Below are 13,931 nucleotides of genomic sequence, written 5' to 3' on the forward strand. Positions count from 1 at the left end.
AGTGCCTCCTGGACTCTCCTTGCTCCCAGACTCTCCTTGCTCCCAGATCTCAGCCTTGTGGAGGGAGGCTACAGCTCCTTCCCTCCCTTAGAAGATGAGTGGAGAGGCCGTTCCCCAGCATCAAGCCTCTCAGAAGGTGGAGGGAGTATGTAATCAGTGTTTTTCCCTTTGCGAGGTCAGACATCATCGCTGTCCATATGGACACTTTACTGGGGGACATGTGCTGTTTTTGTGTGTGTGTCAGTTTGAGGACAATGACATGCAGTGTATTATGCCATGTGATTGGGTCCTAAACTCTCTCTAGCGCTTTTCCTCAGTAGATCTCAAAGAAGGTTGGTATCATTATCCCCATTTTACAGATGGGGAAACTGAGGCCCAGAGAGATTAAGTGACTGGCCAAAGGTCACACAGCAGGTCAGTGGCAGAGATGGGAATAGATCCCTGGTCTCCTGAGTCCCAGTCTAGTGCTCTATGCACTGGGCCACAGACTTACAGACAAGACAATCAGTGATTCAGATACTTGGAGTGCTAATTTCTATCTTCATGTTTATTTATCACAAAGGCAGTGAAGACAGAGCCTATGAACAACAGCCTCACACACCTGAGCTTTCGATGTAGTGTAGCATGCACTCCAGCTGTACAGTTTAGCAGTGCTCATCTTACTAACTGGGACAGGAGTGAAGTGGAAAGAGAGAGAAGATTGTTAGCTGGCAAATGCAGTGTTGGGGCCTGATGGATGCATGTGGGAGAATGACATTCTGTGCACTCATGCGTTGCTTCTCTAGCAGAAAGTTACCAGTGCATTATCTTTACTTGCCATAGGATCATCTGGAAGAGTAATAGAATAAATCAGAAGCATCATTCAGATGACCATACCTGTCAGCTTTTCATAATTTCTGCAGGCAGTGATGTATTATGTCAGTACTTAGGTTCACTGTCCCGTAACATGCAAGACAAAGAGAAAGAGGGAGGAAAAAATATCATTCAGAACCAGTCTTCCTTACCGGCTTAAAAGACATGTCTATTTGTATGACTTCATCACCCAATTAGGGAAAGCTGAAAGTGTTTCAGTCTGAATTTGAAGGTCATTAGTGATTCATCAGGATTCATAACTTCTGTGATAGAGATGAACATAAGGTCCATGCACAAACACATTTTCCAAGTGCCAGAACTGAGCATTGCTATCTTACACACCTTGCTGTTTATCAGCTATCTGATTGTGGGTATGATCCTTCATTCCTTACTCCAGCAGGATTCCCACTGCTGCCGAAAGGGGAGGACGCAAAACCTCACATGCTGCATTGCGAGGAAGGGAAGAGTTTGCTGAAGCTAACTTTCATGGGATGTGCTGTAGCAGCCTCCCACCAATCAGACACGGATAACAGTACCAGGGGACATGACACATTTCCAGAGCCTATAGAATTCCATTTGTGCATCAGGAGTGAATTTCATTGGATGTTTGTGAAATTAAAGACCCTCCCTTTCTGCAGGACAAGTGTAGTTTTAAAGGTTCAGTGGTAATGCGCTCGAGCCATTACCTTTCCAGATCTGTGTGCTCCCAAACCATTTAGACTTCCAAATCTGATTCTGATGCAAATTAGGAGATTTGGGTCATCTGTTTAAGAAACACTCCTGACGTGAACAGTGCTTTAATGTGGCTGCGTAGTCACGGCACGAGCGCTGGGAGAGCGCTCTGCTGGTGCACCGTCTACACTGGCACGGTACAGTGCTGAAACTTGCATCGCTCAGGGGAATGTTTTTCCACGCTCCTGAGCGAGAAAGTTGCAGCGCTGTAAAGTGCAGTGTAGACAAGCCCTTAATAAGTTCAAGATATACCACGTCTACTGCTTCCTCCCTGTCCACAAGGCTTGATACCCTGTCAAAGAAATCTATTAGGTTGGTTTGACACGATTTGTTCTTGACAAATCCATGCTGACTGTTAGAATAATAGAATATCAGGCTTGGAAGGGACTTCAGGAGGTCATCTAGTCCAACCCCCTGCTCAAAGCAGGACCAATCCCCAACTAAATCATCCCAGCCAGGGCTTTGTCAACCCGAGCCTTAAAAACTTCAAATGAAGGAGATTCCACCACCTCCCTAGGTAACGCATTTCAGTGCTTCACCACCTTCCTAGTGAAAAAGTTTTTCCTAATATCCAACCTAAACCTCCCCCACTTCAACTTGAGACCATTACTCCTCATTCTGTCATCTGCTACCACTGAGAACAGTCTAGAGCCATCCTCTTTGGAACCCCCTCTCAGGTAGTTGAAAGCAGCTATCAAATCCCCCCTCATTCTTCTCTTCCGCAGACTAAACAATCCCAGTTCCCTCAGCCTCTCCTCATAAGTCGTGTGTTCCAGTCCCCTAATCATTTTTGTTGCCCTCCGCTGGACGCTTTCCAATTTTTTCACATCCTTCTTGTAGTGGGGCCCAAAACTGGACACAGTGCTCCAGATGAGGCCTCACCAATGCCAAATAGAGGGGAACGATCAGATCACATCCCTCGATCTGCGGGCAATGCCCCTGTTACTTATTACCATATTATCTTCTAGGTGTTTGCAAATTGATTGCTTAATTATTTGCTCAATTATCTTTCCAGGTACTGAGGTTAAGGTGAGTGGTCTGTATTTCCCTGGGTTGTCCTTATTTTCTGTTTTATAGATTGGCACATAGGTGGAGTTTGGGGATGCAGCGGGGTGTTGCCCTCCCCCCATCCCCTGGCCCCACAAACTGCAAGCCTCAGGCAGGCAGCCTGAGTGTGCAGTTTTCAGAGTAACAGCCGTGTTAGACTGTATTTGCAAAAAGAAAAGGAGTACTTGTGGCACCTTAGAGACTAACCAATTTATTTGAGCATAAGCTTTTTGAGTGTGCAGTGTAATGAGTTCTGCAGAGGAGATGGGAGACATGCTGTTCCCAGCTGGTGCCTCTGGGGCAGGGAGTCAGAATTTTGTTTATAAACAGAGTGATTAACAGGTGTTTAAGGTTAGGAAACATTCTAACAGCCCTTTCTTAAGTTAAATGATCTGTTCCAAGTTTGGTGAACTACAAAAAGTAAGTAGCCTAAATGATGGAAAGCAACTGTTGATTTTCTATAATTGTTTCAATTGTTGTATTGAAGAGGTGGTAAGAAAGTTACTAATATCCTTCTTTGAGAAGATAACTGATTTTTTAGACAAAAGAAATGCAGCAGATGTAATCTACTTGGATTTCAGGAAGGCACCTGATACAGTTCCACATGAGAAATTATTAGTTAAATTGGAGAAGATGAGGATTAATATTAGAACTGAGAGGTGGATAAGGAACTGGCTAAAGGAGGGCCTACAACAAGTCAGACTGAAAGATGAACTCTCAGGCTAGAGGGAGCTTACTAGTGGAGTTCCTCAGGGATCAGTCTTGGGACCAATCTCATTTAACATTTTTATTACTGACCTTGGCACAAAAAGTGGGAGTGTGCTAATAAAATATGAAGATGGCACAAAGTTGGGAGGTATTGCCAATACGGAGGAGGACCGGAATATACAAGAAGATCTGGATGACCTTGTAATAGAAGTAATAGAAAATGGATGATATTTAATAGAACAAAATGCAAGATCATGCATTTAGAGACTAACAGCAAGAATTTTTGCTATAAGCTGGGGACTTATTAGTTGGAAGTGACAGAGGTGGAGAAAGACCTGGGTGTATTGGTTGATCACAGGATGACTATGAGCGGTCAATGTGATGCGGCAGTGAAAAAAGGCTAATACAGTCCTAGGATCATCAGGCGAGATATTTCCAATAGAGACAGAGAAGTGTTATTACCATCATACAAGGCACTGGTGAGACCTCATCTGGAATGTTGTGTGCAATGCTGGTCTCCCATTTTTAAGAAAGATGAATTCAAACTGGAACAGGTGAAGTGGAGGCTACTAGGATGACCCAAGAAATGGAGAATCTACCTTATCAGAGGAGACTCAAAGAGCTTGGCTTGTTTAGCTGAACCAAAAGAAGGCTGAGGAGAGCTATGATTGCTCTCTATAAATGCATCAGAGGGATAAGTACCAGGGAGGGAGAGGAGTTATTTAAGTTAAGTGGCAATGAAGTGAGGCTGACCGGTCTGTAGTTCCCTGGGTTCTCTTTCTTCCCTTTTTAAAATATGGGCACTATATTTTCCTTTTTCCAATCGTCTGGGACCTCTCACAAAAGTGTTTACAGAATTCATACTACACAGTACCAACATATTTACAAAAATCTTCTCTCAGATGCTCCACACCCACACACAGCACAATCTCACATAATATTTCATCCCCGCTCTTGAATCATAGAATATTAGGGTTGGAAGGGACCTCAGGAGGTCATCTAGTCCAACCCCCTGCTCAAAGGAGGACCAATCCCAGAACAAATGGATATAAACTGGCCATCAACAAGTTTAGACTTGAAATTAGGCAATGGTTTCTAACCACCAGAGGACTGAAGTTCTGGAGCCACCTCCCACAGGGAGCAGTGGGGGCAAAAAAACTAACTGGCTTCAAGACTGAGCTTGATAAATTTATGGAGGGGATGGTATGACGGGACTGCCTAAAATGCCATGTGGCCCATCGGCGATTGACTGTAGCAAAAATCCCCAGTGCTAGATGGGGACACTAGACGGGGAGGACTCTGAGTTACTACAGAGAATTCTTTCCCAGGTATCTGCCTGGTGTGTCTTACCCACATGCCCAGGATCTAATTGATCACCATATTTGGGGTTGGGAAGGAATTTTCCCCCGGGTCAGGTTGGCAGAGACCCTGGGATTTTTTTGCCTTCCTCTGCAGCATGGGGCATGGGTCACTTGCAGGTTTAAACTAGTGTAAATGGTGAATTCTCTGTAATTTGAAGTCATAACACCATGATTTGAGGACTTCAGTAACTCAGCTAGAGGTTAGGGGTCTATTACAGGAGTGAGTGGGTGAATTTCTGTGTCCTGCGATGTGCAGGAGGTCAGATCCATGATCACGATGGTCCATTTTAACATTAGTAAGAGTATCTGAGTAAGAATATACATTACAATTTTAAACCTAACTAGTGTCCCTTAAGTGACTTGCCACAAGGTGTCAGAACATGTTAGTATTAAGAGTTGAGTGGGTCTAATATTTATTTAATTTTCTTTCTTGATATAGGAATTAGATACAGTGTTCCTGTCAGATAATTTCTAAGTTATTATCTGGAAAAAAAACAACAACCACCAACCAAACAAACAAACAAAAAACTTAGAGATTCCCCTGGAATCACAAATAAAGCCCCCCACCCTGAAATGGCACCTCTTTGACAGGCATGGAATTTTGCCCCCCACATGCGTCCCCACTGGCATGACTGGAGCTGCTCCGCCTCCCCAAATAGAAGTCAAACTATGCCTATAACACTCATAACACAAGAACTAGGGGCCACCCAATGAAATTAATAGGCAGTGCATTTAAAACAAACGAAAGGAAGTACTTCTTCACCCAACACACAGTCAACCTGTGGAACTCCTTGCCTGAGAATGTTATGAAGGCCAAGACTATAACACGGTTCAAAAAAGAACTAGATAAATTCATGAAGGATAGGTCCATCAATGACTACTAGCCAGGTTGGACAGGGTTCATGCCCCAGACTCTGTTTGCCAGAAGCTGGGAATGGGCGACAGGGGATGGATCTCTTGATGATTCCCTGTTCTGTTCATTCCCTCTGGGGCACCTGGAATTGGCCACTGTCAGAAGACAGGATATCGGGCTAGATGGACCTTTGGTCTGACCCAGTGTGGCCATTCTTATGGATTGGCACTATAGTTGCCCTTTTCCAGTCCTCTGGAATCTCTCCCATCTTCCATGACTTTTCAAAGATAATCACTAATGGTTCAGATATCTCCTCGGTCAGCTCCTTTCATCACGTCCTGGTGGCTTGAACACAACAAATTTGTCTTGTTCTTTCTTTATTTTAGCCTCTGATCTTACCTCATTTTCACTGGCACTCGCTATGTTAGACATCCAATCACTACTAACCTTTTTGGGGGAAAAATCAAAACCAAACCAAAACATCTGTCACCTGTGGTTTGTTCTCTCTCATCCTCTTAGGAGGAGAATTGTTCATGCAACATAGTGTATTGCTTTGGCAGGGTTTTGCTTTTAAATGCCCGTGATGCTGTATGTTTCCATTAGAGAAGGCAGGAGAAATGCACTTTGCACTTGGAGCAGCATCTAGTGAGGTTTCTGGTAGTCCCTAGTTCCTGCGGGAGTTGGCTCCACAGCCTTGAATCCACTGGTGAGAAAGCGTTCTCTCCTATACGGGTGAGCTTTGCTCGTTTGGTACAAAGTCCCATTTCGCCAGAGGAGTGATGTTGTTCATTCCAGAATTTTAGGCGAACTTTTTGAATATGCTCAACCCGGGCCATTGGACATCTTGAAGATAAGGGCCCATCTTGCAATGGTCAAAAAGAGGGTGCACAGACTCAAGTCCCTGGCTCTGGAAACAGCAGGCTTGGTCAGCTGGTGTGCAGCTGAACTTGGCCTTGCCTCACCGCTGCTGTAGAAGCTGAAGCAGAAACATCCTCTTAGGAAACATCCTAGTTCTGCGGCCGTGAAGCCCAGGAATAGAGCACAATGTGGATGGGACTACGGGTCCAGTGTTAGCCTGATCAGAATCCATTGGTGTCACTCCTTTTGATGGGACTCTAGAATGAGTCATATTTTCCATACCAACACATTACTGTGAACTGGCAGACTAACTCAAAAATTACAAGAATGTATTAGTAGAACGTCAAGCCACAAATCTTCCTTGTGATGATCTGATCTTTAAGCTGATCAATTATCTACTAAAGAATTTGCTAATTAAACCTCATTTGGTTCTTAGAACTTGGGGCCCTGATCTATTGATGAAACATTCTGTTTGTTGGTCGTCTCATTCTGCCTTTGACAACACATGAAAGAATTATCTTCATTTTAGTTCAAATTGTTTATTAAAATCACAGTAGTGTCTATTTCCATGATGACAAAGAGCATTCTTTGGTATAATTAGTTGTATAATTAAGACATTTGTAAGCCACAAGCATTGTCCAACAGTGATCATTTATAAGCCGTCTACTGATGTCAAATGGGTTCTGGAGGAAACAAATGACTTATTTATTACTGGAGTAAATTGATTTTTGGAGACATCATCCTTTGAACGGTTTATCATTGCAAGCAATAGATTCGTGAAGCGAAAAAGAAATTGTGGGTTGCTTTAAAATGTTTTTCTTTTATAATTACTTGATATCGAATGTATACAGGAGTTTTATTCTTTATTTGTGGACTCATCTGCCCCTTATACTACACGTTACAACACGGTTTGTGTGGTGAGGTGTCTCCCTGCCTTTGTGTTACTGCACAAGGTGGTGATGATGAGCTGCTATCACAGCAGATCTCACTGATCCACATCTTCTCTGAATCTCATGTCCTCCTTGGTCTTATAGCTCCTCCCAACTGTGTTTGCACACCACAGCCTGACTGCAACACAACTTGATGGGAGCAGAGAACTCCATCCCTGACCCTTGAATGAAACTGGCAAGGGTGTGTAGGTTCTACAGTCTCTTTATCTGTGTACACCTTTGCTTTGAGGATAAGGGGCTCTCTTCTCCATGGAGTGGCTGCATGAAATTACCCAGGCAGCAGCCATTCTAATTTTTAAAAAGTAGTAAAAATGGAATTAATGGAATTAAATTAAAATAAATAGTTTGCTTGACACCTCTAGATTTACACTTTTCTTAAGCTAAACTACATAAGACCTTCTCAACTTACTTCCTGAGAAGAAGAAAGGAAAAAGTGAATGAAAGGTTCAAAAGTTTACATCTTTTGAAAGCAATCCCTTTTGGCAGGACTGGCAGTCTCACTAGCTGTCCAGATACCAACTCTTCTTCTGCCCATTCTCAAGATGCCAGCTAAATCCCCTTCCTAGTTTCCCCAAACAGTTGTTTGAAGACAAACACACAGTATGGGTTGGTAAACAATTTCACTCTCCTTCCAGGAAATGGTCCATTAAGAAAGAGAAGGTCCCTAATGATGATTAATGGCTGCCTTACTAAAGCTTAATGAGGTAGCTCTGAGGCTGCCTTTCACAGACCATCTTGGATGGCTGTCGCCAGTTTCAGCCAGGCCTCTTGTTAACCCTCTTCCCAAAGTAGCTTTTTCGTCTTTGCCATGAACTATGCATCTGTCGCAAAGCTGCCTGTGGCAGGAGATGCACTTTAAGAGTCCAGAACATCACCTTTGACCTTTGTAGAAATTGGAGAAAGCAAAGCCCTAAGTAAGGGGGCTTCTTATCTCCCTGACACAGCAATGTAGTTCCCTTCAATGTTCTTTAGTGCCTTGAGCACTATAGTTTTAAATGACGCCAGTGAAGGGCTTCCGTCCATTCTCTTGGCTGATTAACTCAGTCTAATCTCAGTGTGGGATTATTTCTTGACGCACAGCCCAAACATTCCTTTGCCTGACTTGGTCCATCCTTACTGGTTCAATTGCCATCGGCCCACTCTACACAGCCTGATCCCTTCTTGGTGTTTCCATGCGCCAAATACTTGTGAACTTTATCCCTCTCTCCCAGAGCCACAACCTCTCTCTCTCCTAATTAGGTTATCCACTCGTTGCAAATGATCTTCCTAAATGTCTGCAGAGCATCGTGCACACCTGTGGAGATGTGTAAGTAATAATCCTCTCCCACCTCCACACCTGGGCTGTCACTAATTCCTGAGCATTTATTCAGCAACATCTCAGAATGCCATCCTTTATTATCCCTCCCCACCTCTAAAACCCACATCCTGGACCGGTAATATTTTACCTTGAGCGCAACAGCCTTGTTCTCTGAAGTCTCCTTGTCTCTCGCCTTCTCTGTCCTCCAACTGTCCATTCAAAATGCTGCTGTAAATCAAGTAGTGGCTTGAAACTCATGTCCCTGGATGCTATGGGTGAAGTGTGCATACTAACAGGTTTCAGAGTAGCAGTCATGTTAGTCTGTATCTGCAAAATGAAAAGGAGTACTTGTGGCACCTTAGAGACTAACCAATTTATTTGAGCACAAGCTTATGCTCAAATAAATATGTTAGTGTCTAAAGTGCCACAAGTACTCCTTTTTTTGTGTGTGCATACTAGATACTTAAGATTGAGGTCAAGTAATTTGCACACTGTTTTGATTCCATTCATGCCCTCTCCAAATCTTTCCATTGGCATCCTCTTGATAGCTGCATCGAACACTAGCTTCTTGTCCTCGCCATCAGCACTCTGTGTAACTTGCCTCCTGTATCCATATTTGCTCCCATTAATGACAATTGTGGTATCATCTAGAGACCCTAATCAGGGATCAGCATGTCGTTATGCTGGGCGCCGTACAAAACCATCACGAAAAATGGTCCCAGCCCTATTGATCTTAAAATCTAAGATCTCTTGGCTAAATTTCTGTATGCTTTTGCATATCCTTCTTGGCTATCATCGCCCAGCTAAATGTTCATGTATTTTGTTTTCTTCCACTTTGTTCTGGCCTCCTTAAAATAAATACTTCAGCCACCTTTTGAATACTCACTAAACAGACCACAAACTAAGAAGGGTAAGACTAGTTATCAACGGTTCAGTGTCATACTGGGTGGTCGTACCTACTGTGGTTCCACGCGGATCTTGTCTTGGATCCAGTACTGTGTGCTATTTTCACTAATGAATTAGTTAATAGAGTTGAGATGATGCTTATCAAATTTGCAGACAACACCAAGCTGGCAGGGTTCTCTAAAATATGGAGGACAGGATTAGCATTAAAATGACCTTGACACACTGGAGAATTGGTCTGCAACCAACAAGGCGAAATTTGATAAAGACAGTAGCAAAATACTACACTTAGGAAGGAAAAATCACATGCAAAATGAGGTGTAATTGGCTAGGCAGTAGTTATACAGAAAAGGTTCACATATTGTATCTATATACACGCACACAGAATACTGTCATCAGTTGTTCTCCATATCTACTGACGGTAGACAAAAATAATTGGCTTAATCTGCAGCAAGGGAGATTTAGGTTAGATATTAGGGGGTTGTGGAATCCTCGTCACTGGAGGTTTTTAAGAACAGGCTGGACAAACACCTGTCAGGGATCGTCTAGCTCCTTGGTCCTGCTTCAGTGTCTGGCTAGACAACCCCTGACCTCTCTTGAGTTCCCTTCCAGCCCTGCATTTCAGTGAGTCTATGAGATTCTGGGCAGAGATGATTTTGTTGGTGCTGGGCTGCTTTTGTTAACTTGCCTGACTTCTGCCGACAAATCGTTTATTATTGTTGCTGTTACTGCAGTAGTGTCTGTGGGGAGGGGGAGAGTGAGATGTGATCTGAGTGTACTGATAAATATTGTATCCGAGAAAGATTTATTCTTTGAGTGCTGTCTTGTTTCTGCTGAGTCAGAAACTCCATCAGTATTTTCTTCCTCCTCTTTTGGGGGGAAGCAGCTCGGCCATGGTGATTCCCTGGGGGAACGACATTTTGGCCTCCCTTCCCCCCGCTCCCGACCCTATTGCTATAACGGGTATCGGGACTGAGGACAGCTGTGTCATGAGTTGCATGCTATTATTCTCTCTTTCTCCCATGTCAGTATGTGGCATTTGGTATAAAGGGAAAGGTGTCAGATGTATTTTTTCTCAAGCCATTGTATTCCCATGTCTGTTCTTTTTGAGTGAGAAACCTTCATTTCACGTCAGCTTCTTCAGCCTGCTCCTGATAGTTTGTTGTTCAGTCTGTTTGCTATATATGCATATATTCGCATACACACGCTTTCCCTGTGTGCCTGTGAGTGAAAGAACACAACGTGGGTGGGGGGTGTAGTGATTTTATCACCATGAGCTTGGGATGACTGCAGTACTCGTGGCTGGCGAGGCTCTGACTGAGGTATTCAGGATTTGCCAAATGATGCCCCATCAAGCCATTGTGCCCAATACCATCACCTGTTTTGTAGGTCTGTGCCTCACATGTTACACAAGAATATATTCTAGCAATGTTTTAGAAAGATCTGCATTTTAAGTACAGGTTCATTTTTTTACACCCTTCTGTAAAACCAGTTTGCCTCCGTTGTGGCAGAGTTAGGAGGGAGCTACTAAAGCCTGTGAAATAGTCTAAAAGAGCATTGCTGTGCCTGAAAATGTCCCCGTTTTAAAGTCTGATACTGAAGGATCTTGCAGGCCTAGAAATGAGCGCTGGTCCCAGGGGGATGATGGGGCTCTGTCTCCCCTTCTCACCAGTACAAAGGTCCCACTTCTGGCCTTGCGGGGCTGTGAGGTAGAATCAACGAATCATAGAAATGTAGGACTGGAAGGAACCTCGATAGGCTCCCTAGTCCAGCCCCCTGCACTGAGGCAGGTTTGAATGTTTCAATTTTTTATGGACAGAAGGTTTGGTGCAAGACTGAATCTTGCCCATCCTGGCTGGGGGCAGGGTAATTTTTTTTTTTTTTTTGAAAAGTCCATGTTTTAGGAGGAAAGAAGCAACATTTCTCTGGCAGGCTGATTAAAAGGAAACAGTGGTATTCGAAGGTGCTGAGAGATTTGAAGCCTTAGAACAAGTCCCAGGGGGTGGATAGTCTCCTGAGGGTGGGCAAGCAAATGATACATGATAAATGTACTTATCACATGGCTCTGCACCCAGTCACATGGTTTTCCCTCCACACACTGCACTTATCTGTATTTAAATGGACCTACTACAAAGCTAGCTATCACTTGTAGGTGTTATCCATGCAAGTAAACGCATTCGATGAAGTGAGCTGTAGCTCACGAAAGCTTATTCTCAAATAAATTGGTTAGTCTCTAAGGTGCCACAAGTCCTCCTGTTCTTTTTTTGCGAATACAGACTAACACGGCTGTTACTCTGAAACAAGACTGTGTGGCACCCAGTGTGGCTGTTCACATCTAGAAATCATGCACAACTCCAGGAAATGTATTTTGATCTGCATTAAGCCCACGGCTAAGAGAGAAGAAAAAGCTGGGTTACAAAACGAATATAGCGTGATGAGATTGCGACGATAATTGAACATGGCAAAAATGTTCTCTTCAAGCCTTTGACGCTCTTAGTGCTCTGTACTTATCAAAAGTAGCTACGTGAAGTACAGAGGCAGAAGTGCCATCTCTAATGGGGCTAACTGCGGAAGGCTCAGCTGAATGCTAATAGGCTCCTAGTACAAACACTAGTCTGGTGACACGAGTATATAGTTACAAGCTGCACTTACTTCTGATCTCGCACCTTCCCTGGTAGACTCTTTCAAACGGGGGAACAAGCTGTCTAGGAAAAAGTGGAAATGTTATCGTGTATTTTGTACACTAGCACTGATTGCATTGACCACCTCTTCTTATCATCGTTATGCCAGGCTCCTAGTCAAGGGATTACGTGACCCTTGTTGGAAAGAACTGTTCAAATGTTCCTTCCCAGAGTTGTTTGTTCGTAGGTTTAAAATGTGCATTAAGAAAAGCCTTTGCGGGTAATGTCGTGACAGATTTCTGAATCCTGCATGAATGTTGTCTTTAGTCCTTGACTGTTCTATATGTGGCCTGCAGTCAGTTCTATGATAAAAAAAAGTTTGCAAGGTCAAACATACTTCAGCGGAAAGCCATGCGACCAGAGGTTCATCTCATAAAAATACTAGTAGCAACACTGTATCTTGTCTTCATTTTTGCAACTACTTTCCCTGTAAATACTAACCAGGGAACCTTCTCTTCTTTCCCCCCCTTTCCCTCTGAAGTTCCGCCCAATCTGACTGTTCCACAAGAAAAATCACCTTTAGTCACCCGGGAAGGAGACATTATAGAACTACAATGCCAGGTGACCGGAAAGCCCAAACCTATCATTCTTTGGTCCAGAGCTGATAAGGAGATTGCAATGCCAGATGGATCCATGCAGATGGAGAGCTATGATGGAATACTGAGGATAGTGAATGTGTCGAGGGAGATGACAGGAACATACAGATGTCAGACCAGTCAGTACAATGGATTTAATGTGAAACCCAGAGAAGCATTGGTGCAGCTCATTGTGCAGTGTAAGTAAATTCTTATTTTCTTCTTATGCATTTTGGGGGGAAATGACTTGATTGTTTCCTGGTAAACTCATAGCAATAGGAGTCTGCTGGTTATTCCATGCATCGGTGTCCTGCTGTTTTGGTTCTGTGGTTCCCAGAATTCATGATTAGAATATGCAGATACCATATAAGTAAAAATGACACAAGCTACTCATTGATTTAAAAAGTATATGATATTGCTGTTGTCAATTTTTAATGAACCTGTGTTATTCTGTGGATGTCTAACATTACTCTTCTTTAAGTGCCGGAACAAATACCTCATGTAGTAGAGTATGTTTCTGTAAATTTTGGCCCCCATACTGATTTCACTTATGGACATCATGTGAGATAAGAAAAAAGTTCATGGGGCTTGGTGTATGCGGAACTGTTAACACACTTTGCATGGGGAACTTTTTAGAGTCTCAATATGTGAATTATAAACAGTGTTGCCATAAAATTCAGTCACATTTAGGAGAGAATGTGGGGAAATAAATTACTTTGCAAACACTATGCTTTTATGATCAGAGAATGAGATGTCTGACTTGAGGTGGGGACACTAATTCATTGTCATGTCTGTGTAAGTGACAGATAAGATGGTCTCTAGGAGACTTTCAAGTCTGAAAATCAAATCAAGTTAAAAATGCCGGTTCTTATTTTCGCTGTTAAATAAAGTGACTTATGCGCCATTCAGTTATTCCTGATTTAGATGAACCAAGCAGCTCTTTAGGTCAGGGACTCTCTCTAGCCACGTGTATGTTTACTGCTTGGCCAATGAGTTGCTGATCTCAGTTGGGGCCTCTAAGTAATACTGCTATTCTCTTCCCAATTAATAATGTAGTCAGTTATTTTAATATGGTATTTTTATTTTTGGTGGTCTCTTGCTGAAGAAACCATTT

At 43.1% G+C, this 13,931-nt stretch overlaps 1 protein-coding gene across 3 annotated transcripts in view; it reads left to right on the forward strand.

Moving 5' to 3' along the window:
* MDGA2 (MAM domain containing glycosylphosphatidylinositol anchor 2) overlaps positions 1–13,931 on the forward strand; it is a 647,298-nt gene that overhangs the window by 425,097 nt on the left and 208,270 nt on the right. For all 3 annotated transcript variants that reach the window (XM_037901392.2, XM_037901393.2, XM_043548875.1), the window contains one exon: positions 12,724–13,017. In XM_037901392.2, coding sequence (XP_037757320.1) covers positions 12,724–13,017 — 294 coding nt within the window. The remainder of the gene's footprint in view (positions 1–12,723; positions 13,018–13,931) is intronic.

Source organism: Chelonia mydas, chromosome 6, assembly GCF_015237465.2.
Source record: "Chelonia mydas isolate rCheMyd1 chromosome 6, rCheMyd1.pri.v2, whole genome shotgun sequence".
In the NCBI taxonomy this organism is placed as follows: domain Eukaryota; kingdom Metazoa; phylum Chordata; order Testudines; family Cheloniidae; genus Chelonia; species Chelonia mydas.